General features: G+C 47.1%; 1 protein-coding gene across 1 annotated transcript in view; it reads right to left on the bottom strand.

Moving 5' to 3' along the window:
• The window catches only part of LOC143956085 (uncharacterized), a 211,311-nt gene that overhangs the window by 94,980 nt on the left and 90,363 nt on the right, over positions 1-25,968 (bottom strand). Inside the window, exons 4-5 of the mRNA XM_077466215.1 lie at positions 22,087-22,314; positions 21,799-22,005 (exon numbers count right to left, since the gene is read on the bottom strand). Coding sequence (XP_077322341.1) covers positions 21,799-22,005; positions 22,087-22,314 — 435 coding nt within the window. The remainder of the gene's footprint in view (positions 1-21,798; positions 22,006-22,086; positions 22,315-25,968) is intronic.

Genomic DNA, 25,968 nt, shown 5'->3' on the forward strand with positions numbered 1-25,968 from the left:
CAACCTCATGCAAAGGCGAATGGAAGGATCTTTCTTTGTCCTGACTGCCTGAACCAGCTCTTTTATAAAGCTGACTTTTGTCTGAGGTAAAAACTCTCTTTTTTGGGCTGTGTCTATAACCAGACCCAAGTATTCCAGTCTTTTTTCTGGTCGCAAGGATGATTTCTCTAGGTTGGGAATCCAAACCAGGTGCTTCAGATACTCGACCGTGCTGGACACACTTTGGTTTAACTGTGCCACAGATTGGTCTATCAGCAACATATCGTCAGGTATGCCTTTACCGCTACACCCTGGGCCCTCAATCTTGCCAGAACCTTTGTGAACACTCTGGGCCGGTAGCCAACCCAAAGGGCATGGCCACAAACTGAAAATGGCACTGCTCCACTGTGAATCGCAGGAACTTTTGGTGAGTGGGGATGATTGGCATATGTAGATATGCATCTTCGATATGCATCATTTGAATAAAACCCCATGTCCTGCTCTTCTGAAGGGATCTCTATGATTACACCCTGGGACATCAACCGGTCTAGTGCCTGGATTAAAGACCCCCTTTTCCCTGGGTCTTTGGGAACATTTGATCTTAGAAAAGTCTCAAAACTCTAGTTTGTACCCCAGAGATACTGTGCAGATGACCCATCTTTCCTGGATCTCTTCCAGCCAAGCCCCTGCAAACTGCAGGAGCCTTCCCCCCACTCGATCGAGTGGGGGCGCCCCTTCACAAGGAAGCCTTGGGACTCTGCTTCTTTTGGCCCTGGGTTTGCTATGAGGATTAGCTCTTGAACATGATGGCGGAGGCCGTCGCCCCTGATATTGGAGAGGCAGAACGTTTAAATGAAAGACGTCTACTCCTTCTCTTAATTGGAAGAGGGGTGCTCTTACCACCTCAAATTTTGTGGGATATATTTATCCAAATCATCCCCAAACAACCTTTCCACATGAAAGGGAAAACTGGCCAATAGCTTCTTGCATGGTAACTCTGACAAATGCTTTAGCCACAGAATTCTACGCATATGCACCAACAGGAGAGCAAGGCGTGACGACTGGTGAATGTAATCTTTAATAGCGTCAATCGCGAAATATAAGGCCCTTGGTAGATCAGCTAAATCCCGGGCCTCTTCTCCTTGTGCAGTTTTGACCACCTGCTTAACTTTCCCTTTCAGAGATTGACAAACGCCTATTGCTGCTACTGCACCAGCCACAGCAAATGAGGCTTTAAGCAAAGATTCCAGCCTTCTATTGGAATTTCTATTAAACACCTGGACATTGTCCACAGGACAAGTGAGACTACTATTCACAGAAGAGATAGCAGCGTCTACTGCTGGTACACTCCACTTTTTAGTGAACTTTTCTTTCATGGGATAAAGAAAATTGCGTACTGTCCGTGATACTGTTTTTTTATTTGCACTAACATACAATTTTTCAGGACAAGCTTTCGGGGGAAGGTCGCCTTCTTCAAGGTCCAAGCAGTAGTGATTTACACATTTTTAAGCAGAATGTAAAAAACAAAACAAAACCAAAAAAAAAAAAACCACCTCTGAGGGAAAGGAGAGAAAAAAAACACATACAAATCAATGGCAATACAGATAACAGCAGAGTTAGTGAGATAAGACAGAGGGAGAGCTATGGAATGGAGGGGGGGCTAGTCACAGAGGGGGTTGTAAAACTTTAGTATAATGGGTAAGGAAACCTATATCTAAATTCAGGCCATTATTTTTTGTGTCAAAAAGAATTATCATTCTTAAGCCCCATACACACGATCGGACTTTGTACAAACTTTCCCGTGGACTTTTGTACAAAGGGCGTGGTTCACAAGTTTGTATTGCATACACACGGTCGGACTTTTTGACAACAAACACGAACGCGGTGACTTCACAACGTACGGACGCCACTTCGAAAGAGGACGTTCAATGACTCCAGCGCCACCTTTGGTCAACTTCTGTATTGTAGTCTGATCGTTTGCATAGGTTCTGAGCATGCGTGTTTGTACCTTGTACAAAAGTCCGATGCTTTTGCGTACACACGGTCGGACTTTGCTCCATCGGACTTTTGTTGCCAGAAAGTTTGCCCGTTCGCAGAGCCAACAAAAGTCCGATGAAAACAGAAAAAGTTTGTCCGATGGAGCGTACACACAGTCGGATGTTGCTCCAAAACAGCTAATTTGCATGTTTGTTGTCAAAAAGTCTGACCGTGTGTACGGGCCTTTAGTTCAAAGGTTTTCCTTTCCTGGATTGTTCTGAAATTCCCTTTAAGAACTAAAACATTGAGGTCTTCTATAGTGTGGTCGGGTTGTGAGAAGTGATGTCCCACAGGTGTGCATAAACTGTCTTCTTTATGTTCCTTGATGGTGTGTCTGTGTAAATTCACCCTCGCTTGCAACTTCTGTCCTGTTTCACCAACATAAGATCCTTTGCTGCACCTTTTGCATTGGATGGAGGTACACCACATTACTGGAGGTACAGTTGTAAGATCCGATGATATTGAAGGTCACATTTGTGTACATGACACTTTTGGATAGATTGATCTGGTTGCATAGTTTGCAGCGCTTTTTTTGCAGGGTTTGCTTCCATTATTTGTGACTTCATAATCAGAGTGAAGTTTCCTGCTGATTAGTTTGTGTCTGAGGTTGGGTGGTTGTCTGAAAGCCAATAATGGGGGTTGTTGGAATATTCCTTTCAGGGTTTCATCCTTTGTTATAATGGGTTGTAAATCTTTGATTATCTTTTTGATCCCTTCTAGTGCTGGGTTGTATGTGGTGACTAGAGGTACTCGGTTATTTGTTTTTTTCTCTATGTATTGGAGGAGATTTTCTCTTCGCTGTGTTTATGGTTTTGTCTTTGTAACCTTTCTTATGGAAGGAGTCTGCCAGTGTTCTGAGATGTTTATCTCTGTCTTCTGGATCTGAACAAATTCGGTGGTATCTGATGGCCTGGCTGTGTATGATGGCCCGTTTGGTGTGTTGGGGGTGAAAACTGGAACTGTGAAGATAGCTGCATCGGTCAGTCGGTTTTCTGTATATCGACGTGTTAAGCTTGTGATCCCTGATGTATACTGTAGTGTCTAGGAAGTGGACATGTGTGTCTGAATAATCCATTTTTAGTTTGATAGATGGGTGAAAAGTGTTGATCAATGAGAAGAATTGGTTTAGATTTTCTTCACCTTCGGTCCATATCATGAAGATATCATTATTATAGCAATAATATCTGTGTGGCTTTTGTTGTATGCTGTTCAGAAATGTGTCCTCCAGGTCAGCCATAAATAAGTTTGCATATTGGGGTGACATTTTGCTTCCCATAGCAGTACCCATACACTCGAGATAGATGTCATTATTGAAAGTGAAGTAGTTGTGTGTAAGAATGAATTTGATGAGCTGTGTCACATCCTCAGCAGTGTATTTGTGGTTTGGTGAGGATGATAAGAATCTGTGACATGCCGCCAAACCCATCCTTGTGAGGGATGTTACTGTACAGAGATTCTACATCCATGGTGACTAGAAGTGTATTTGGTGGAAATTGTTGTATATTGTTAAGCTTGTTCACAAAATCAGTGGTGTCTTGTAGGAAACTCGCAGTGTTCATGACTAAAGGTTTTAACATGTTTTCTACAAGGCCTGAGATATGTTCGGTAAGTGTATTCATACCTCTTATAATGGGTCTGCCTGGATTTCCTGGCTTGTGAATCTTGGGCAGCATGTAGAAGTCTCCAATTTCTGGATTATCCGTAATTGCATTGATGAGTTCTGAATGTAGGTGGCTTGGTATTGTCGCAATGAGATCTTTTAATTGCTTAGTAAAATCCTGGGTCAGATCATAATCCAGTTTTTTGTAGTAAGTAGTATTTGCCAGCTGCCTCTGTCCCTCTTGTATATATTTGTCTGTATCCATCACAACGACTGCTCCTCCTTTATCTGCTGGTTTGATGGTTATGGCCTGATTATTGCGCAGATCATGTACAGTTCTTCGCTCCAGTGGTGAAAGGTTGTATATTTTGCTGGGTGGATAGCAGGGATGTAACTCGTAGCCTGAAGCTGTCAATATAGGTATCCAGTTTGGGGTTGAGTCCTTGTGGAGGTGTGAAGTTGCTGTTCTTTTTGTCACTTCCTATTGTCTTAGGATTCCTTTCATTACTGTGAAAATATTCTTTGAGCCTTATGCCGCGTACACACTGTCCGCCGGACTTTCCGAACGAGCTACTTGCCCACACACGGCACTTTTTCAGCGGACTAATACGCCGGACTAACCGCCATACTTTAGAAATGAACAGACTCGCCCACACACGCGGAGGAAAGTCCGCTCATTTTGAGCACGTCTCCAGGTAGCTGGGGCCAGCGAAGGAGGCGTTGCTGGACCTGTTACCTGGTATAGACTTAAAGGGGAAGCCCTACGCCGAAAAATAGGCGTGGGGGTCCCCCCTAGGTCCACATCAGACCCTTGTCCGAGCACGCTACCCGGCCGGCCAGGAAAGGGGATGGGGATGAGCGAGCGCCCCCCCCTCCTGAGCCATGCCAGGCCCCCACCCCAAAGCACCTTGTCCCCATGTTGATGAGGACAAGGGCCTCTTCCCGACAACCCTGGCCGTTGGTTGTCGGGGTCTGCGGGCAGGGGGCTTATCGGAATCCGTGAGCCCCCTTTAATAAGGGGGCACCCGGATCCTGGCCCCTCACCCTATGTGAATGAGTATGGGGTACAATGTACCCCTACCCATTCATCTGTAAAAAAATACACAACACACAAAGGTTAAAATAGTTTATTGCACAGCTCCGGGGGTCTTCTGTCCGTCTTCGGGGGTCTTCTTGATGAGGACAAGGGCTTCTTCCCGACAACCCTGGCCGTTGGTTGTCGGGGTCTGCGGGCTTATCGGAATCCGTGAGCCCTCTTTAATAAGGGGGCACCCGGATCCTGGTCCCTCACCCTATGTGAATGAGTATGGGGTACAATGTACCCCTACCCATTCATCTGTAAAAAAATACACAACACACAAAGGTTAAAATAGTTTATTGCACAGCTCCGGGGGTCTTCCGTCCGTCTTCGGGGGTCTTCTCGCCGGACTCCTCCGCTATCTTCTGCTAGCTGTTTTGCTAGCGGAGGAGCCCGGCTTTCTTCTTCGCCGCCGCCCTCTTCTTCCGGCTGGGACTGTGACATCATAATGGGAGGGGACATCATCCGATGATGTCCCTATATAAGTCTCTGTGCACCGCGTTCCTGCCATTGTGAGCGGAGGCAGCGACGAGGCAACATCTGAAGAGAAGAACAGAAGATGACGACAGCGGCAGTGGCGACAAGAAGAACCGAAGAGGGGGACAAGACCCCCAAAGTCGGAAGAAGAGGGCGGCAGCGAAGAAGAAAGCCAGGCTCCTCCGCTAGCAAAAGAGCTAGCAGAAGATAGCGGAGGAGTCCGGCGAGAAGACCCCCGAAGACGGACAGAAGACCCCTGGAGCTGTGCAATAAACTATTTTAACCCTTGTGTGTTGTGTTTTTTTTTTTATCTATTTCTTTACAGGTGAAAGGTGAAGGCACCCCCCCATGTTGAGGGCACGCGGCCTGGCACAGCTCAAGAGGGGGGGGGGCGCTCGCTCGTCCCCACCCCCTTTCCTGGCCGGTCGGGTAGCGTGCTCGGACAAGGGTCTGATGTGGACCTAGGGGGGACCCCCCACGCCGATTTTTCGGCCATACCATGTAACGGGTCCAGCGACGCCTCCTTCGCTGGCCCCGGCTACCTGGAGACGCGCTCAAAATGAGCGGACTTTTCTCTGCGCGGGGAAAAGTCCGCTCATTTCAAAAGTACGGCGGACTAGCACACACACGGCCGTACTGTCCGCCGAAAAGCCGAGTCCGGCGGACAGATTGGAGTGCAAAAATACATTCTTAGTCCACCGTACTTTTGGGTAAAAAAAAGTCAGCCGGAGGCTACACACGGGCGGATTGTCCGGCGGACTTGAGTTTGCCAGACTTTTCCACCGGATTGTTTGATCGTGTGTACATGGCATCAGTCTCCTAAAGAATTCCTCCATATCTGACCATATCTGTAAATTATCCAATTTGGTGGCTGGGCAGAATGTGGGTTTCTGTTATTAGGTGGCTCCATCATATCCTTGTGCCCTGAAAGCTCCTTCATTACACCATATTCCTTGTCCTCTTCTTTAATAACACTATTATAATCCTCAAGGTTTCCACTCTGAATATATAATAAAACATTTATTGTAACAAACATGACTGTGTATAAATCATAACTACTAATAATTGTGATATGGCGATTTTTACCTATCTCACTTATACGCTTAATGATACATCAAATAAGAGAGTACAAGCTTGTCGATATAAGAATCAACCAATGCGGTTGCAGCTATAACCAATAAAATCAGTAACGAATGATAACTTGCAAAAAAGGATAACAATCTAATTTATTTTATACAGAAAAGAAACGTTAGAATAATCAGATGTAAAAAAATAAAATAAAAATGTTGCTAATACATAAAGGAAAGAAAGTTACCACAAACAAAACAAAGAATGGTGGGGATACGATACCCAGTCAGACCTTACGTGTCCATGCTTGCACCCAATCATGAGGCTAAGAGAGAGGCCGCATCAATGAGCGCTTTGATTTTTATGTTCCCTCTCTACCCATCCTCCACTAATCACACCCCTGGACTACTTTCATTGGTTCAGAAGTGGCACTGAATCCTGATTGGCTGAAATCCAATCCTAGTTGGTCATCATGCTTCTCACATAAGAATTAGATGCCTTCCTGTCTACCATGTTTATGGTTGTTAAAGAGGGATTCCGCCCCCAAAAAAAATATTAAAAGCCAGCAGCTATAAATACTACAGCTGCTGACTTTTAATAAATGGACACTCACCTGTCCCGGGTTCCAGCGATGCCGGCAGCCGAGGCCGATCGACCGCTCGGGCCTCGGCTGCTGCCGCCGCCATTCGAGGTGAGGGAATCAGGAAGTAAAGCGAATCGGCTTCACTTCCCCGTTCCCTACTGCGCATGCGCGAGCGGCGCCGCGCAATAGGAAATCTCCGCGCTGTCACTGGGACCCGTGTGTGTCCCAGCAGACAGCGCGGCAGGGCAGGAAATGGTGTAGACTCCCGTGGGAGTCTATGCCCGGAAGTGGGTGAAAATACCTGTCTTTGACAGGTATCTCCACCCCCCTCCCCCCTGAAAGGTGTCAATTGTGACACCGGAGGGGGGGGGGGGTTCCGATCAGCGGAGGTTCCACTTTAGGGTGGAATCCCGCTTTAAGTAAGCAACCCTCCTTGATCTCAGTATAAATTAGCATTTCAGGTGGGGACACAATGTCTGCTCCTCACTCTAAAGACAATAGTGTAACTTAGTTACTATGCAGACAACAGACAAAAGACGTTGGTCTTTTGAGATACAGAAAACAGTAACTGGGCCCACCTCTCATGATTTAACCCAAAAATATATTACGTACACACGTTCCTGTAACAACACACACACACATTATACATATATATATATATATATATATATATATATATATATATATATATATATATATATATATATATATATATATATATACACATATATATAAAAGGGGGCATGGCAAGTTAATTAGAAAGTCTTCACAATGGTTCCTTTGAAGCTCCTCGATATAAATATGAATTTCAATATTTCCACATCAATTGCTACTCATCTACATGACGGGGGGGTTACTGGGTGTAAATAGAAAATAACATTGTTAGATGGTAAGCTCTAATGAGCCTGGCCCTCCGATTCCTGATGTATTGTAACTGTACTGTCTTCCCTCATGTTGTAAAGTGCTGAACAAACTGTTGGCGCCATATAAATTCTGTATAATAATAATATCTGTTTACCTCCTCTGCTACCAATTCCAACAATGTCTCCGCTCTACTTCCTCCCGACTCACCTCTCACCCGGAAATTCCTGTCTTTATGTGACATCACTTCCTGTCTTCCATAGAGACTTCCTGTCTGTATGTGACATCACTTCCTGTTTTTCTATAGAGACTTGCCTGGGTAGAAGTGTGATCACCACCTTGTGGAGCTCAGAGGATTTGCATCCCCGAGAAACATTTCATAGTGTGAGCATGACCTTGTGCTGTGTGTGTATGTACTGTATATCCGTATACAGTACATTGCCAAAAGTATTGGGACACCTTCCTTTACATGTACATGAACTTTAATGGCACCCCAGTCTTAGTCCGTAGAAGGGGACGGCTGGCAGCCTTAGGCCTGGGGGGCAAGTCCAGTCAAGTTGCCCATCGAACCACAGGCCAGCGGCTAGCATTACCCACATGACAGCAGCCAGCTCCCAGAAGGACCCACAGGCCATGGCCAGTAGGACCCACAAGCCATGGCCAGTAGGACCCACAAGCCATGTCCAGCTCCCAGCAGGGCCAAATGGCCTTAAGAACCCAGAGGCCATAGCCTTCAGAACCCAGAGGCCATAGCCAGCAGGACCCACAGGCCATAGCCAGCAGGACCCACAGGCCATAGCCAGCCTGACCCACAGGACATGGCCAGCCTGACCCACAGGACATGGCCAGCCTGACCCACAGGCCATGGCCAGCCTGACCCACAGGCCATGGCCAGCTCCCAGCAGCACCCGCAGGCCATGGACAGCTCACAGCAGGACCCACAGGCCATAGCCAACAGGCTACTGGGTGGGCAGGGCACTGGGGCAGGGTAAATGGGGTGTATGGAGGGGGAGTGGGATGTGGGGGTCAGCGGGGGGTGTCAATGTCTCTCACCTCAGCGATGCTGAATGCAACTCAGCCTCCTGGGGGTGATGATAACTTCAAGTTGCAGACAGCCACGCCCCGGTCTCTACTTGCCTCCAGTCCAAGGACACCGGGACTTGTAGTAGAAAAGTAAACTGCTCTCAGTCAGTTATTTCTTGTTCTTCCTTGTGGCCTCCTCAAATGGTGACAGGACAGTGCATGCATCCCTGATCATGGCCCACTGGCGAGGGGGAAAAAAACAAGCTCCCCTGACCCTGTCCTGGTGCTGCAGTCGCACAGGTACTCATTGATGGCCCTCTGCTGCATGTGCAACTGCTGCAGCATGGCCAACGTTGAGTTCCACCTGGTGGGCATGTCACAGATTAGGCGATTCTTGGGCGGGTTCAATTCCTTTAGGAGGTCAGCCAGCCAAGCACTGTCATTATATGACTGCTGGAAATGAACACAGACTTTCCTGGCCTGCCTCAGCACATCCTGTAAGCCCAGGTACCGCTGCACCACCTAGTTAAGGACGTGAGGAAGACAGGTCATATGGGACAGTTGTCCCTGTCGGAGGGCGGAGAGGAGGTTGGTGCCATCTTTTTTTGCCTGCGTACTTGCGTAGCCCCTTGAACGCCTACGGAGCACATCTGGTTCTGAGGACAAAGCACAGGAAGAGGCCATGGAGGAAGAAGAGTAGGGGGTGGAGGAGAGAGGTGTGTCACAATCACCAGTAGTAGCATTTTGGAGGAGTGGTGGTGGAACAACCTCCAACACTACTGCACCTTTTCCTGCATCCTTCCCAGCTGCCAGAAGAGTCACCCAATGCACCGTGAAAGACAGGTAACGTCCCTGTCCATGCCTGCTGAACCATGAGTGAGCGGTAATATGAACCTTACCGCTGACCGCCCTATCCAGCAAAGCATGGACATTGCCTTCCACATGCCGGTAGAGAGCCGGAATTGCCTTCCGTGAGAAAAAGTAGCGCTTGGGAACCTGCCATTGCACAAACTCATGGAAGGGGGCAGAGTCTACCAACTGGAAAGGCAACAGTTGAAGTGCTAGCAATTTAGCCAAGCTAGCATTCAACCACTGGGCATGTGGATGGCTGGGGGTGAACTTCTTTCGACGGTGCAGCAGCTGGGGCAGGGAAATTTGCCTGGTACAATCGGACGTCGGTGTACCAACAGCAGATTGCCCGCAAGTACTTGGCTGTGACACACCTAATTCTACACCTTCATTCCTCTCAGTGCAGGTTTCAGAGAGGACTGAAGGTATCGTGGGGTTGGAGATCCCAGCTGATGAGGAGCAAGGAGAGGTCCGCTTTGTTTTCTGGTGTGGGTCTTTTAGGTACGGCCATCCTGGCTTTGGCCAATTACAGCTCGCTGTACAGACTATGACCTGCATGCTTGGCCAATCGTCAGCCAGCAATGCACTGAATTATGGGCCGTGATGCGCCACTCGAATTTGGCGCGAACGGCCCACAATGTTCGGAATTCGGCGGAAGGGGCGAACAGCCGATGTTCGAGTCGAACATGGGTTTGACTAGAACATGAAGCTCATCCCTAGTCAGGAGACATCAATCACCATTTACCACCAAATGGAAGCCCAATTTGTCCTGAAACAAACGCGGTATAATCCACCTGGAGGCACAAAGTAGTTGTGATGATATGTACAGTTTTACTAACACATGTCAAAGTTGCAAAATTGTGCTTAGGCATTCACATTTGTTTTACCCTTAGGTGTGAAGGAGATAACAAAGTGATTTCCTATGACTGTCAGCCCCATCTAGTGGCCATAATGAGGTATCTCTCCTGAACTCCTTGATATAAATATGAATTTCAATATTTCCACATCAATTGCTACTCATCTACATGACGGGAGGGTTACTGGGTGTAAATAGAAAATAATATTGTTAGATTGTAAGCTCTAATGAGCCGGGCCCTCTGATTCTTCCTGTATTGTAACTGTACTGTCTGCCCTCATGTTGTAAAGTGCTGAACAAACTGTTGGCGCCATATAAATCCTGTATAATAATAATATCTGATTACCTCCTCTGCTACCAGTTCCAACAATGTCTCCTCTCTACTTCCTCCCGACTCACCTCTCACCCGGAAATTCCTGTCTTTATGAGACATCACTTCCCATCTTCCGTAGAGACTTCCTGTCTGTATGTGACATCACTTCCTGTTTTTCTATAGAGACTTGCCTGGGTAGAAGTGTGATCACCACCTTGTGGAGCTCAGAGGATTTGCATCCCTGAGAAACGTCTCAGTGTGAGCACGACCTTGTGCTGTGTGTGTATGTACTGTATATCCTTATACAGTACATTGCCAAAAGTATTGGAACACCTACCTTTACATGTACATGAACTTTAATGGCACCCCAATCTTAGTCCGTAGCAGGGGAGGGCTGGCAGCCTTAGGCAAGTTCAGTCAAGTGGCCCATCGAACTACAGGCTAGCGCCTAGTAGGACCCACATGACAGCAGCCGGCTCCCAGAAGGACCCACAGGCCATGGCCAGTAGGACCCACAAGCCATGGCCAGCTCCCAGCAGGACCCAGAGGCCATGGCCTTTGGAACCCACAGGCCACAGCCAGCCTGACCCACAGGCCACGGCCAGCCTGACCCACAGGCCACGGCCAGCCTGACCCACAGGACACGGCCAGCCTGACCCACAGGCCATGGCCAACAGGATACCGGGTTAGCAGGGTAAATGGGGTGTATGGAGGGGGAGTGGGATGTGGGGGTCAGCTGGGGGTGTCAAGGTCTCTCACCTCAGCGCTGCTGAATGCAACTCAGCCTCCTGGGGGTGAGGATACCTTCAAGTTGCAGACAGCCACACTTAAGCTGGCGTGGCGTCAACCACCTCTCAGCCTGCCCCTGGAAAGCTGACAGAATATCTACCCCAGTGTGGCTCCTGTCCCCTAAGCACAGCAGCGCAAGCACGGCATGGCATCTTTTTGCCTGCGTACTTGCGTAGCCCCTTGAACGCCTACGGAGCACTGCTGGTTCTGAGGACAAAGCACAGGAAGAGGCCATGGAGGAAGAAGAAGAGGAGGGGGTGGAGGAGAGAGGTGTGTCACAATCACCAGTAGTAGCATTTTGGATGCATGGTGGCGGAACAACCTCCAACACTACTGCACCTTGTCCTGCATCCTTCCCAGCTGCCAGAAGAGTCACCCGATGCACCGTGAAAGACAGGTAACGTCCCTGTCCATGCCTGCTGAACCATGAGTGAGCGGTAATATGAACCTTACCGCTGACCGCCCTGTCCAGCAAAGCATGGACATTGCCTTACACATGCCGGTAGAGAGCGGGAATTGCCTTCCGTGAGAAAAAGTGGCGCTTGGGAACCTGCCACTGAGGAACCGCACATTGCACAAACTCATGGAAGGGGGCCGAGTCTACCAACTGAAAAGGCAGCAGTAGAAGTGCTAGCAATTTAGCCAAGCCAGCATTCAACCGCTGGGCATGTGGATGGCTGGGAGTGAACTTCTTTCGACGGTCCAGCAGCTGGGGCAGGGAAATTTGCCTGGTATAATCGGACGTCGGTGTACCGACAGCAGATTGCCCGCAAGTACTTGGCTGTGACACACCTAATTCTACACCTTCATTCCTCTCAGTGCAGGTTTCAGAGAGGACTGAAGGTATCGTGGGGTTGGAGATCCTAGCTGATGAGGAGCAAGGAGAGGTCCGCTTTGTTTTTTGGTGTGGATCTTTTAGGTACGGCCATCCTGGCTTTGGCCAATTACAGCTCGCTGTACAGACGGCGCTGTGATTGGCCAAGCATGCAGGTCATAGTGCATGCTTGGCCAATCATCAGCCAGCAATGCACTGCGATGCCGCAGTGAATTATGGGCCGTGATGCGCCTCTCGAATTTGGCGCGAACGGCCCACAATGTTCGGAATTCGCCGGAAAGGGTGATCAGCCGATGTTCGAGTCGAACATGGGTTTGACTAGAACATGAAGCTCATCCCTAGTCAGGAGACATCAATCACCATTTACCACCAAATGAAAGCCCAATTTGTCCTGAAACAAACGCGGTATAATCCACCTGGAGGCACAAAGTAGTTGTGATGATATGTACAGTTTTACTAACACATGTCAAAGTTGCAAAATTGTGCTTAGGCATTAACATTTGTTTTACCCTTAGGCGTGAAGGAGATAACAAAGTGATTTCCTATGACTGTCAGCCCCATCTAGTGGCCATAATGAGGTATCTCTCCTGAACTACCTAAAATTCCACATTATGGCCACTAGATGGAGCCAATGATCATAGGAAATCACTTTATGAAATAAAATACGACCAGAATTTGTCATAGTACATCTAATGCGTGTCACACTTGGTCAACAATTTTTTTTAAACTAGACCTGTAAATGTTTATTACATATAGATAGTCTGGTTGAAAAAAGACACAAGTCCATCTAGTTCAATCAATAGAAAAAAAAAGTTTACACCACAAAATGTACCAATGAGAGGTAAGGACTCCATTTTTATTTTTCTCCTGCTATCAATGGCCGACACGGTACAACACTTCATCCATGTCTTTGGTGATCTCTGATCTCCTTATCAACTGTTTCTTCCATGATGAAGATCAGCCATGGAGTATATCTGAGGTGTATATCAGGGTGTGCTTCTTCCCCACATGTCCAGCAACATTCATATACAAAACATTTCCCGAACTCACTAATACACCTTGAGGGTTGTGTGGGACCCCTGATGTACAGGAAAACGGGACTTCCGTGAGGAAAAATTCCCTCACTCAGGACAGGAACGTGGCTTCTCCCCCGTGTGAGACCTTTGATGTCTGTCAAGATTGGACTTCTGTGAAAAACATTTTCCGCACTCAGGACAGGAATACGGCTTCTCACCCGTGTGCGACCTCTGATGTCTGAGAAGAAGTGACTTTACTAAAAACCATTTCCCGCACTCAGAACAGGAATGCGGCTTCTCACCTGTGTGCAAAATCTGATGTTTGAGAAGTTCTGATTTCTGTACAAAACATTCCCCACAATCAGGACAGGAATACGGCTTCTCACCCGTGTGCAACATCTGATGTGTGTAAAGAAGCGATTTTGCTGCAAAACATTTCCCACACTCAGGACAGGAATACGGCTTCTCACCCGTGTGTGACCTCTGATGATAGGAAATACTATACTTATTTGAAAAACATTTCCCGCACTCAGGACAAGAATATGGCTTCTCACCCGTGTGCGACCTCTGATGTCTAAGAAGAAGCGACTTGACTAAAAACCATTTCCCGCACTCAGAACAGGAATACGGCTTCTCACCCGTGTGCAAAATCTGATGTCTGAGAAGTTCTGATCTCTGTACAAAACATTTCCCACAGTCAGGACAGGAATACGGCTTCTCACCCGTGTGCAACATCTGATGTGTGTAAAGAAGCGATTTCGCTGCAAAACATTTCCCGCACTCAGGACAGGAATAAGGCTTCTCACCCGTGTGAGATCTCTGATGATAGGAAATACTGGACTTATTTGAAAAACATTTCCCGCACTCGGGACAGGAATAAGGCTTCTCACCCGTGTGAGATCTCTGATGATGGGAAATATTGAACTTATTTGAAAAACATTTCCCGCACTCAGGACAGGGATACGGCTTCACACCCGTGTGAGACCTCTGATGTCTGAGAAGAATCGACTTCCTTAAAAAACATTTCCCGCACTCAGAACAGGAATGTGGCTTCTCACCTGCATGACATGTTTTATGCATATTAAGACTAGATTTAGAAGGGAAACACTTCCCGCACTCAGTACAGGTAAACCTCTTATCTGTTGGAGGTCCGGCACCATCCCGCACAGTCTGAGGTTCCTCAGGATAAGAGGAATACGATGGTCCGGCACCGTCCCGCACAGTCTGAGGTTCCTCAGGATAAGAGGAATACGATGGTCCGGCACCGTCCCGCACAGTCTGAGGTTCCTCGGGATAAGAGGAATACGATGGTCCGGCACCGTCCCGCACAGTCTGAGGTTCCTCAGGATAAGAGGAATACGATGGTCCATCTACACTGTGTGGTGCCGGATGGACATTTGAGGTAGTCGGGTTTTCTCCTGGACTATACTGTGTGATGTCCTCATCTTCTACTTTACAGTCAGGAGACAAAGTGAGACAATCCTCTGAGGTTTTCCTCATCTCCCGTCCATCTACTAAAATAGAAATACAAAGATTATTACTAGACATCAGCTGATTGGTTCCCCTAAACCAGGACTCCGCCCACATCAGGCAGCTTTGTCTCTGAGGATCTTACAATTCCCCCCTCAAGGTAACTAGTAAATGGGTCCTCTGATCTCCTACCAGATCATTTCTTTATTCATGGACCTTAGTCAGAGAGGAGGAAACAACGAGAACTGTCTTCTATAGGAGTGACAGTGATGAGGGGATTATAGGACGAGTGTCCCCTCCCCCTCTATCACTCATTGCCATCTTCCCAACACAAGAAGTCCGGCACTTCCTTATTTAGTCCATGATTTAGTCATGAATAACAGCGGGGCTGAGCCCCACCAGAGGTCAGAGAGTGAGGATGGGGGGAGGACAACCAAGATGAAGACTGGACTGATCCTGAAGACCCCCATCATTGGGTTATTGACTCCTCCCCCATTATCACTTTCCGTTTAAGGTTCCTAAGTTGGAGGATGTTATCACATTATTATCAACATGTAAAAGTCTGTCCTCCAATCACATCATCCGATATAAAATGTCCAGCTGGTAGGAAATGTGTGTAACAAAAGAGAATACATATTATGTGTATATATAGCAGTGGGGGGAGGGGTGAGGAGAAGTCCTGACTATGTAATGTACAACATATTGTATAAGATACAACAGATAGGACTATATAGTATCAGAATTATGTAATGTACAACATAGAGTATATAGTGCAGGGGTCAGGAGAATGTAATGTACAATATAAATGATATAGTGAAGGGTCAGGACTCATAATATTGGTGTTCAGAAATCAGTGGAAACTTAAATGTTTACTGGAGACAAGTTGCAGAGGTCCCACACCGCTGCCTCCCATCTCCTGAGACTGCACTCAGTGACTTGGGTCTGAGACTATATAGACACATCCCTCCACCCGGGAATAGCAAGGAAAGAAAACAGAGCAAGTGACCCCAGAAAAATTGCAAAGATAGAGATCCTGCTATACCCGGGCATGGGGCAGAAGACCCAAGACACATACCACTGGTGCCTAGGTTGAGCAATGCCTATAGTGAGAGTCAACATTTTGCTGATCCCCAGAATCTCCATAAATCCAGTCTAGATACATAAATTGTGTCGGCAGCACAGAGAAGGAAGATTATCTGAGAGAAATACAGGAATACAGGACTAGAGATGCCCTTGCGGTTCGCCCGGCGGTCAGTTCACGGCAAACTTTGGTCGTCCACGATTTGCGAAACCGGCGGACTTCTGGCACTGTTCGCGGCAGACATATTCGTTTACATTGTGAAGAACTTTGACCCATGATACATCCATCATGGGGTACAGGGCAGTCAATTGAGACCTTTCAGCCCTTGGACATCCCCCCTACCTTTTAAATAGGCCTGATCTGGCGGACATTTTACATTCTGTCTTTTGTCAGTGTAGGGAAAGGACGCTGTGTGGAGCAGGGACAGTCAGTCTGTAATCACTAGCTATTACTATTAGGTCCACAAAAGTCCTTTTAAGGACTGGTATAGGTGTACAGTATATAGGGTTGGAAAACACTTATAATATACTTTCTTTCAAATATAGAAAGCCTATTATAGTGCACTGCAGTGCTGACCGATTCTGCAGCTGTCTTTTGTCAGTGTAGGGACAGATTGGTGTTTGGAGCAGGGACAATCTGTAATTCACTAGCTACTAGCTAGCTACTACTAGGTCCACAAAGGTCCTTTTAAGGACTGGTATAGGTGTACTATTTGGTGTGCAGTATATAGGGGTGTAATACATGTATAAAATACTTTCAAATATAGAAAGCATAGTGTAGTGCATTTCCACTGTGCAGCATTGTGACTGCTGAGCAGTTCTGCAGCGATACTACAAAGAGTGACAAACGCAATTAGAAAAAAGTATTATATATCTTCCTATGCTGTTAATGAAAATAAAGAAAATGTTATTTAAAAAAAAAAGAAAAAAGTATTATAACTGGTGTGACCCCCCAAAACGACAGATTGAAGCGGGGTGTTATATACCTTCTTCCACATATACTGCACTTCTCTAGAGACTTTTGTCACAGGGTCATTTAAAAAATGACAGGCAGAGGAAGAGGCAGGCCCTTCCGCAGGGGTGGTAGGGGTAGGGCAGGAGCAACAGGCTTGAGCCAAAGTGGCAAATTGCAGAAGGTGCGTTTGATTATGTCAAAGGACGCACCAGACTTGGTTGAGTGGCTCACTCAGCCTTACTCTTCTGCACCCTCCTCATCCTCTCGATCTGCACCCTCTTCACTCTCTGCTGTGTGCACCCCCAAAGACACTACCACCAACACCACCACCACCATATACCCTCCGCTCGAGTCACAGGAATTATTTTCCAATCCATCACAAGACATTTCCGATGCGCAGCCATTCTTGGCATTGGATCAGGAAGAGGAGGTAGCAACAACCGCCACTCAGCAGTCTGACGACAGTACCCAGATAAACCCAAGGAGGTTGGTCCCCGGTGTTGCTGCCTACTCCGAGATCTCTAATTATAGCGGTGGGGAAGGTGACGTCGATGATGACGTGTCTAGTGATGTCACGTGGGTGCCCACAAGAGAGGAAGAGGAGGGGAGTTCAGAGGGAGATATGGACCAGCAGATAGGGAGGAGAAGCAGGCGGAACTTACATTGCACAGGAGGGACAAAGCAGACTGCTAATGTATCAGGAGTGAGGCATCAAACATGTACGGTCACATCTGGCACTCCCAGGATGCCGGCACATGGCTCCGCAGTGTGGGCTTTTTTTACCGTGTCCGCTGCTGAAAATAGTGTTGCCATCTGCAGCCTTTGCAGTCAACGCATTAGTCGCGGTAAGCCCACACTCACCTAGGGACGACCGCCTTAATAAGTCACATGAGCTGCCATCACCCAGCCCAGTGGGAGCAACGGAACCCACAAAGCCACACTCCAGGCTCTCACCGTCCAGCCTCTTCTACTTATCCTTCTCCTTCTCCTCAGAGTTGTCCTCCACTCCACCTTCCATCATGCCGGCCTCACGTTTTTCTGGAAAAAGGCAGGCTTCCGTGGGCCAAATGTTCGAGCGTAAAAAAATGACGCCGGATAACCCTCTTGCCCAACGGTTGACCTCTGGCTTGTCAGAACTGATAGCCCGCCAACTACTGCCATATAAACTGGTGGACTCGGAGGCCTTTCGAAAATTTGTGGCCATTGAAACACCACAATGGAAGGTCCCAGGAAGGAAGTATTTCTCACAGAAGGGCATCCCAGAGCTATATGGCCATGTTCAGCGGCAAGTGAATGTATCTCTGGCACACAGTGTCGGTGCCAAGATACATCTGACCACAGACACGTGGTCTAGCAAACACGGGCAGGGAAGGTATATAACTTTTACTGCCCACTGGGTGAACCTTCTGACGGCCGTCGAGCATGTAACCCGTGGCACCCGTGTAGATTTGGTTTTACTGCCACAGATTGCATGTAGGCCTGCCTCTTCTTCTTCTCGGCTGACTCCTCCTTTTCCGCTGCTAGTGTCTCTTCCGCTGCGCCGCCCAAGCTCCCCAGAACCTATTCGACATGCCAGGTGAGAAGTTGCCATGCCGTGCTGCGTCTGTTGTGCCTGGAAGCCAAGAGCCACACTGGCCCTGCACTCCTTTCAGCTTTGCTTTCACAGGCAGATCAGTGGCTAACACCGCTCAATTTGACAGTTGGTAAAGTGGTGTGTGACAACGGTGCCAATCTGCTTAGCGCATTGAAACAGGACAAAATTACACACGTGCCTTGCATGGCGCACGTCTTAAACTTGGTCGTGCAGCGATTCGATGTCAAATACCCTGGGGTCCAGGACATCTTGCGGCAGGCAAGGAAAATCTCGGCCCATTTCAGAAGATCTTACATGCCCATGGCTCGCCTTGCTGACATTCAGCGGCAACACAATCTGCCGGTCAGAGGTCTTATTTGCGATTGCCCAACGTGATGGAACTCTACATGATGGAACCTTCTATATGCTTGATAGGCTGCTCCAGCAGAAACGTGCAGTTAACCTGTACGAACTCTTCTGAGGAGCTTGGCTTTTTTTCACCACGCCAGTGGCTACTCATGCGTGACGCATGCAGACTTCTGCGCCCATTTGATGAGATCACCAAACTGGTCAGTCGCAGCCATGGTGCCATTAGTGACATGGTACCTTATGCCTTCTTTATGGAGCGTGCATTGCGTCGTGTCATTGATCAAGCCGTGGAGGAGTAGGAGCGGGAAGATGAGGAAGTCGCAATGCTGGATGAATTCCCAGGGGAGGCTACTCTATCTGAGACAAGTCAACAACAGGAGTCTGAAGAGGAGTCAGAGGAGGATGGTGCCGGGGCAGATGAGGATGAGCAAGAAGAGCATGCTTTAAACCTTTCTGGGATCCCTGTTGTGCGTGGATGGGGGGAGAAGAACAAGGACGATGACATTTTCCTGGATGATGAGCAGGAGCCAGGCCACCACACCGCTTCCAGTTTAGTGCAAATGGGGGCCTTCATGCTCCAGTGTTTTAATAGGGACCCCTGTTTAAAAAGCATAAAGGTCAAGGACCAGTTCTGGGTGGCAACGTACTTAGACCCCCGGTACAAACACAAAATGGCGGAAATGTTACCACCATCACAGAGGGCTGGCAGAATGGAGCACTTCCAGGCCTTGCTTCGAGAAATGCTGCATTCTGCTTTTGCGTGCGCTGGCAGAGGAGCAATTCACACTCCCAGAGAAGGAGTTGCGGGTACCAATCCAACAGCGCCTGCAAGAAGAGGCCGGTTTGAAGATGTGTTGGTCACTTCTGATATGAGGTCATTCTTTCAGCCGACCCATCAACAGGTGTCATCCGGATCCAGCATCAGGGAACGCCTAGACCGACAGGTGTCCGACTACATCGGGTCAACGGCGGATGTGGACGCTCTGAGGAGTGATGAACCCCTGGACTACTGAGTGGGCAGGCTTGACCTCTGGCCAGAGCTTGCCCAATTTGCAATCGAACTGTTGGCTTGCCCCTCATCCAGTGTCCTGTCCGAAAGGACGTTCAGCGCAGCAGGGGGGATCGTGACCGATAAGCATACTCGCCTAGCTCGCGACAGTGTTGACTACCTCACATTTATAAAAATGAATGAGGCATGGATATCAGAGGAATTCAACACATGTGACCAGTAGACCATGTATTTGCATAACTCTATAAACGATTTATATAATCTAGCACACGGACCGTTTTTCTACCTTTGGCTCACTTGTACAAAAAAAGCACACCGTAATATATGCCCGTACCCTCCTGTTTGAAGAGGTTGAGCGGTGTCATATTTTTGGGTCCCGCAGCGAGTTGCTGGTATCAGTGCTGGTGTCAGTTCTCTCTATCGCATTGCTGGTGTGGTATCGGTGCTCTCTATCTCGGTGCTAGTGTCGGCGCTCTCTATCACGGTGCTGGTGTCAGTGCTCTCTATCTCAGTGCTGGTGGCAGTGCTCTCTCTCGGTGCTGGTGTGGTGTCAGTGCTCTCTATCTCGGTGCTGGTGTCAGTGCTCTCTATCACGGTGCTGGTGTCAGTGCTTTCTATCTCGGTGCTGGTGTCAGTGTTCTCCATCACGGTGCTGGTGTCAGTGCTCTCTATCTCTGTGCTGGTGTCAGTGCTCTCTATCTCTGTGCTGGTGTCAGTGCTCTCTATCTCTGTGCTGGTGTCAGTGCTCTCTATCTCTGTGCTGGTGTCAGTGCTCTCTATCTCTGTGCTGGTGTCAGTGCTCTCTATCTCTGTGCTGGTGTCAGTGCTCTCTATCTCGGTGCTGGTGTCAGTGCTCTCTATCACGGTGCTGGTGTCAGTGCTCTCTATCACGGTGCTGGTGTCAGTGCTCTCTATCACGGTGCTGGTGTCAGTGCTCTCTATCTCGGTGCTGGTGTCAGTGCTCTCTATCTCGGTGCTGGTGTCAGTGCTCTCTATCTCGGTGCTGGTGTCAGTGCTCTCTATCACGGTGCTGGTGTCAGTGCTCTCTATCTCGGTGCTGGTGTCAGTGCTCTCTATCTCGGTGCTGGTGTCAGTGCTCTCTATCTTGGTGCTGGTGTCAGAGCTCTCTATCTCTGTGCTGGCGTCAGTGCTTTCTATCACAGGGCTGGTATCAGTGCTCAGTCTCTATCGCGGTGCTGGTGTCAGTGAAGGAGATAGCAGCAGAGAAGCCAATCAGCAGGCAGTGCCAGTACCATGGCTGAGGACTGGCACCTTTGGACCACCGCAGTGGAGCCTTGCATAGGTGGGGGTAAGGGCCGGGCAGAGGGAGGGGTCAGGGGCTCAAGCACAGGTTGGCACATTGGCACAGGACTGCGCTGCCCTGACTGTGGCACTGATCATCTCTTGCACCCCCTTCGTAGCCTGGCCTGACCTTGCCTCTCCTCTATGGCCTTCATGCGCTCCTGAATTGATAAAATTTCACAGATAAAAAAAGAATGATTGTCGTTGTCGATCCCAGATTCACTTAATACTTCTAGTATGTCAGTGTCCATGTTGTGGGACTATGTGTGCACAGCTAGTAAGTATTTTGTTGCTGAAAATATGACCTGGAGGTTTTTAAGGTTCGCCTGCCATTAAAGTGAATGGGGTCCACCGCGATCCTTGCGGTTCGCGAACATTTGGGCACGTTCGCGAGTGTTATTGACCCACCTGTGCTGATCTCTGTAGGAGTGTCCTCCTCTATAAATGTCCCCGTTATTCCATCCTCCTCCATAGACTGCTGATCATCCCTCACATACCTCTCTTCTTCTTCTTCTGATTTCACCTCAAATTCTATATCGATTGGATCTCCACTCTAAACCAAGAAAATGAGAGAGAATATAATCTGTAAAATAAGAGCTTTAATATTGTGACATCACATAAAAAATCCACACATTGTCTCTGTAAGTGAATGTTCTAGATTCTCCGTCCCACCAACCTTGTAACAGTGGGGGATGGTGTGATCTTCCTGTGTGGAATTCCGGGAATACAGAGGACGGGGACATCTCTCTGGTGGGTTCCTGGTATTTGGTGGCTCCATCATATCCTTGTGTCCTTCTGAAAACTCCTCCATAACCCCATACTCCTCATCCTCCTCTTTAAACTCTTCTTTGACAAAAATATTATCATCCCCGAGGTTTCCAATCTGCAATATATTATAAAACATTTATTGTAACACACATGCTTGTGCATAATGTATAACTACCAGTGATTGTTCCTCACCTACCTGATGATGGTGGGGGATGGTGTGATCTTCCTGTGTGGAATCCCGGGAATACAGAGGACGGGGACATCTCTCTGGTGGGTTTATGTAGCTGGATGACTCCTCCATGGTGTCCTGATACAGATCTTTGTGTCCTTTTGGAATTTCTGACTCTTCCATTGCCCCATCCTCATCATCCTCCTCTTTTATTTGTTCTTTAACCACAACTTTAACAGTTCTTAGGTTTTCACTCTGAATATATAATAAAAATGAATTAATGGTAACAATGCAGATAATGTACAGATCATAATGATACTATCAGTGATTGTTCCTCATCTACCTGATGATGGTGGGGGATGGTGTGATCTTCATGTGTTGAATCCCGGGAGTACAGAGGACGGGGACATCTCTCTGGTGGGTTTCTGTAGCTGGATGACTCCACCATGGTGTCCTGGTGATCTTTGTGTTCTTTAGGAAACTCCTCCATCACCCCATCCTCATCATCCTCCTCTTTTATCTCTTCTTTAACCTCAACTTTAGAAACTCTCAGGTTTCCACACTGAATATATAATAAAAATGACATCAATGGTAACAATGCAGATAATGTACAGATCCTAATGATACTATCAGTGATTGTTCCTCATCTACCTGATAATGGTGGGGGATGGTGTGATCTTCCATCATATCCTTGTGTCCTGAAAGCTCCTTCATTACACCATATTCCTTGTCCTCTTCCTTGTACTCTTCTTTAATAACATTATTATAATCCTCAAGGTTTCCACTCTGAATATATAATAAAAAATTTTTTGTAACAAACATGATTGTGTATAAATCATAACTACTAATAAATGTGATATGGTGATTTTTACCTACCTCACTTATACGCTTAATGATACATCAAATAAGTGAGTACAATCTTGTCTATATAAGAATTAACCAATGCGGTTGCAGCTATAACCAATAAAATCAGTAACGAATGATAACTTGCAAAAAGGATAACAATCTAATTTATTTATACAGAAAAGAAACGTTAAAATAATCAGATATTACCAAATATAACGTAGCTGATAAAACTCTTAAAGCAATGATGTTATTGATAAAATGCAAAGTAAGTAATACAAAAAAAATTTTTTACTAATACACGAAGGAAAGAAAATGACCACAACTGAAACAAAGAATGGTGGGGATACGATACCCAGTCAGACCTTACGTGTCCATGCTTGCACCCGATCATGAGGCTAAGAGAGAGGCCGCATCAATGAGCGCTTTGATTTTTATGTTCCCTCTCTACCTATCCCCACCAATCACACCCCTGGACTACTTGGACTCATTGGTACAGAAGTGGCATTGAATCCTGATTGGCTGAAATCAAATCCTAGTTGGTCATCATGCTTCTCACATGAGAATTCAAATTTTTGGTGCCTTCCTGTCTACCATGTTTATGGTTGTTAATTAAGCAACCCTCCTTGATCTCAGTATAAATTAGCATTTCAGGTGGAGACACAATGTCTGCTCCTCACTCTAAAGACAATAGTGTAACTTAGTTACTATGCAGACAAAAGACAAAAGACGTTGGTCTTTTGAGATACAGAAAACAGTAACTAGGCCCACCTCTCATGATTAAACCCAACAATATATTAAGTACACACGTTCCTGTAACAACATACATGCACACACACACACATTTTTTATATCTATATATATATATATATATATATATATATATATATATATACACAAAACGGGACATGGAAATTTAATTAGAAAGTCTTCACAATGGTTTCCTTGAAGCTCCTTGATATAAATATGAATTTCAATATTTTCACATCAATTGCTACTCATCTAGCTGATGATGGTGAGGAATGGTGTGATTTTCCTTTGAGGAAACCCAGGAATAAAGGCGGACGGGGACATCTCTCTGGTGGGTTTCTGTTACTTGATTGCTCCATCATGATGTCCTTGTGTCGTTCAGAAAGCTACTTCATCACACCATACTCCTCATCCGCCACTTTATACTCTTATTTAACAACAATATTATAATCCCCAAGGGTTCCACTCTGAATATATAAATATGTTTGTGTATAAATCCTATCGGTGATTGTTACCCATCTACCTGATCATGGTGAGGGATGGTGTAAATTAATATCCGAGACTTGGATCAATATGGAAAAATTAGTTTTCAGGACATTCTTTCTATAAAATGGAAAATTGTATCATACTTACCTTAATTGGTGACAATCCATGGCAGCATACATGTGATAGAGCTCCGCCTCTACTCCGCCTTCAGGACTAGTGAATAGCATAAATTAAAAGGGCATAGCCCCTCCCCCCAACATTCTTTGTCATATAGAATACAGAGGGTGGGAGATTATGCTGCCATGGATTGTCACCAGGAAAGGAAAATTACAGTAAGTACGATACAATTTTCCATTTTCCTGGTGCCTCCATGGCAGCATACATGTGATAAATAACTAGTTCACATGGGTGGGTTTAATGCTTTAACAAAAAATAAACTTTAAGCAAACACAGACATAGCAGCATGAAGCACTTTTCTTCCGAACTCTACGGTTGTAAGAGCCCTGGGATCAATACATTAATGTTTGAGGAACGTGTGTCGGGAAGAACAAGTGGCGGCCCTGCATAATGTTTCAAGAGAAACATTTGCCCTCGCTGCCCAAGATGTCGATACCGCTCTTGTTGAATGAGCATTCACCTGAGCTAGAGGATCCAGGTTCCTCACACTGTATGCTTTCTATATTTATTTAATGACACAAGAGGCCAAGGATCAGGGGTAGGGCTCCCTTCCTCTGTTTTTGCCCCATGGGATGATGAGAAGTCTGTCGGAGTTCCTAAAACTCACTGTGGCTTCCAAGTAGGCCCTGTGAACTTTGGATAGATCTAACTCACGACAGGAACTTGATTCTGGGTCAGAGAAGACTGGTAATGCCCATGGTTGTGATAGATTTGCCGTTGAGGTGACCTTGGGCTTGAATCCTCTTAGCCCTTGTACACACGGTCGGAGATTCCGATGGAATGTGTCCGATCGGACCGTTTTGTCGGATATTTCCGACTGTGTGTGGTCTCCATCGGACTGTTTCTGTCGGAGTATCCGATGGACCAAGTTTTCCAACTTGTTGGTAAAATTTTCCGACAAAATGCTCCGATCGGACATACTCCGATCATGTGTAGAGAATTTCCGATCGGACAAAGTGCCACGCATGCTCAGATCAAATTCCTACACCAAAGCTATTGGCTACTAGCCTGAACGTAGTCCAGTCGTAACGAAATAACGTCATCACGTCGGATTTTCCGACAAATTTGTCCGACCGTGTGTATGCAACAGTTTCGGACAAAATCCGACGGATTTGGTTGTCGGAATCTCCGACCGTGTGTACAAGGGCTTAGAGGGTGAAGCTCTACTCTGTCTAGAAGAAAAGAAAGGTGTTCATCTCCCACTCCCAAGGAGCGAAACTCAGAAATCCTCCCACCGGATATGATAGTCAAGAGAAAGGTTGTTTTCAGGGTTAGGATCCAAATGGAGAACACAAGGGGGTGTGGCCGGATGGATGCCGATGTGTGTGAGCAGAGATTGCTGCTCGTGTGTGAGTGAGTGAGTGAGTACTGCTGTCCCTCCGCTCCGCTCTCCAAGCCCAAGTGCGCTGTGAGTTTCTCTCCCTGTCCTACTGCCTAAATCTGTGGCTCAGCTCCGCTCTCCATGCCTGAATCGCGATGAATACCTCCCGCTTCGCACTGCTATCTGATCCATGGCTCGGCTTACCGCCCGCTGTCATCTGTGCTGAGCAGTCCCCCTTTGCCGCTTTTTCTTTTGAGTTCCCTGCCTGCTCCTGTTTCCGAGTGGAGGGCGGACCGTGAGCGGCGCACGCGGAGTGATTATGCAGTGACCAG

Source organism: Lithobates pipiens, unplaced genomic scaffold, assembly GCF_037356315.1.
Source record: "Lithobates pipiens isolate NorthernLeopardFrog02 unplaced genomic scaffold, aLitPip1_a1.2 Scaffold_35, whole genome shotgun sequence".
NCBI classification, from domain to species: domain Eukaryota; kingdom Metazoa; phylum Chordata; class Amphibia; order Anura; family Ranidae; genus Lithobates; species Lithobates pipiens.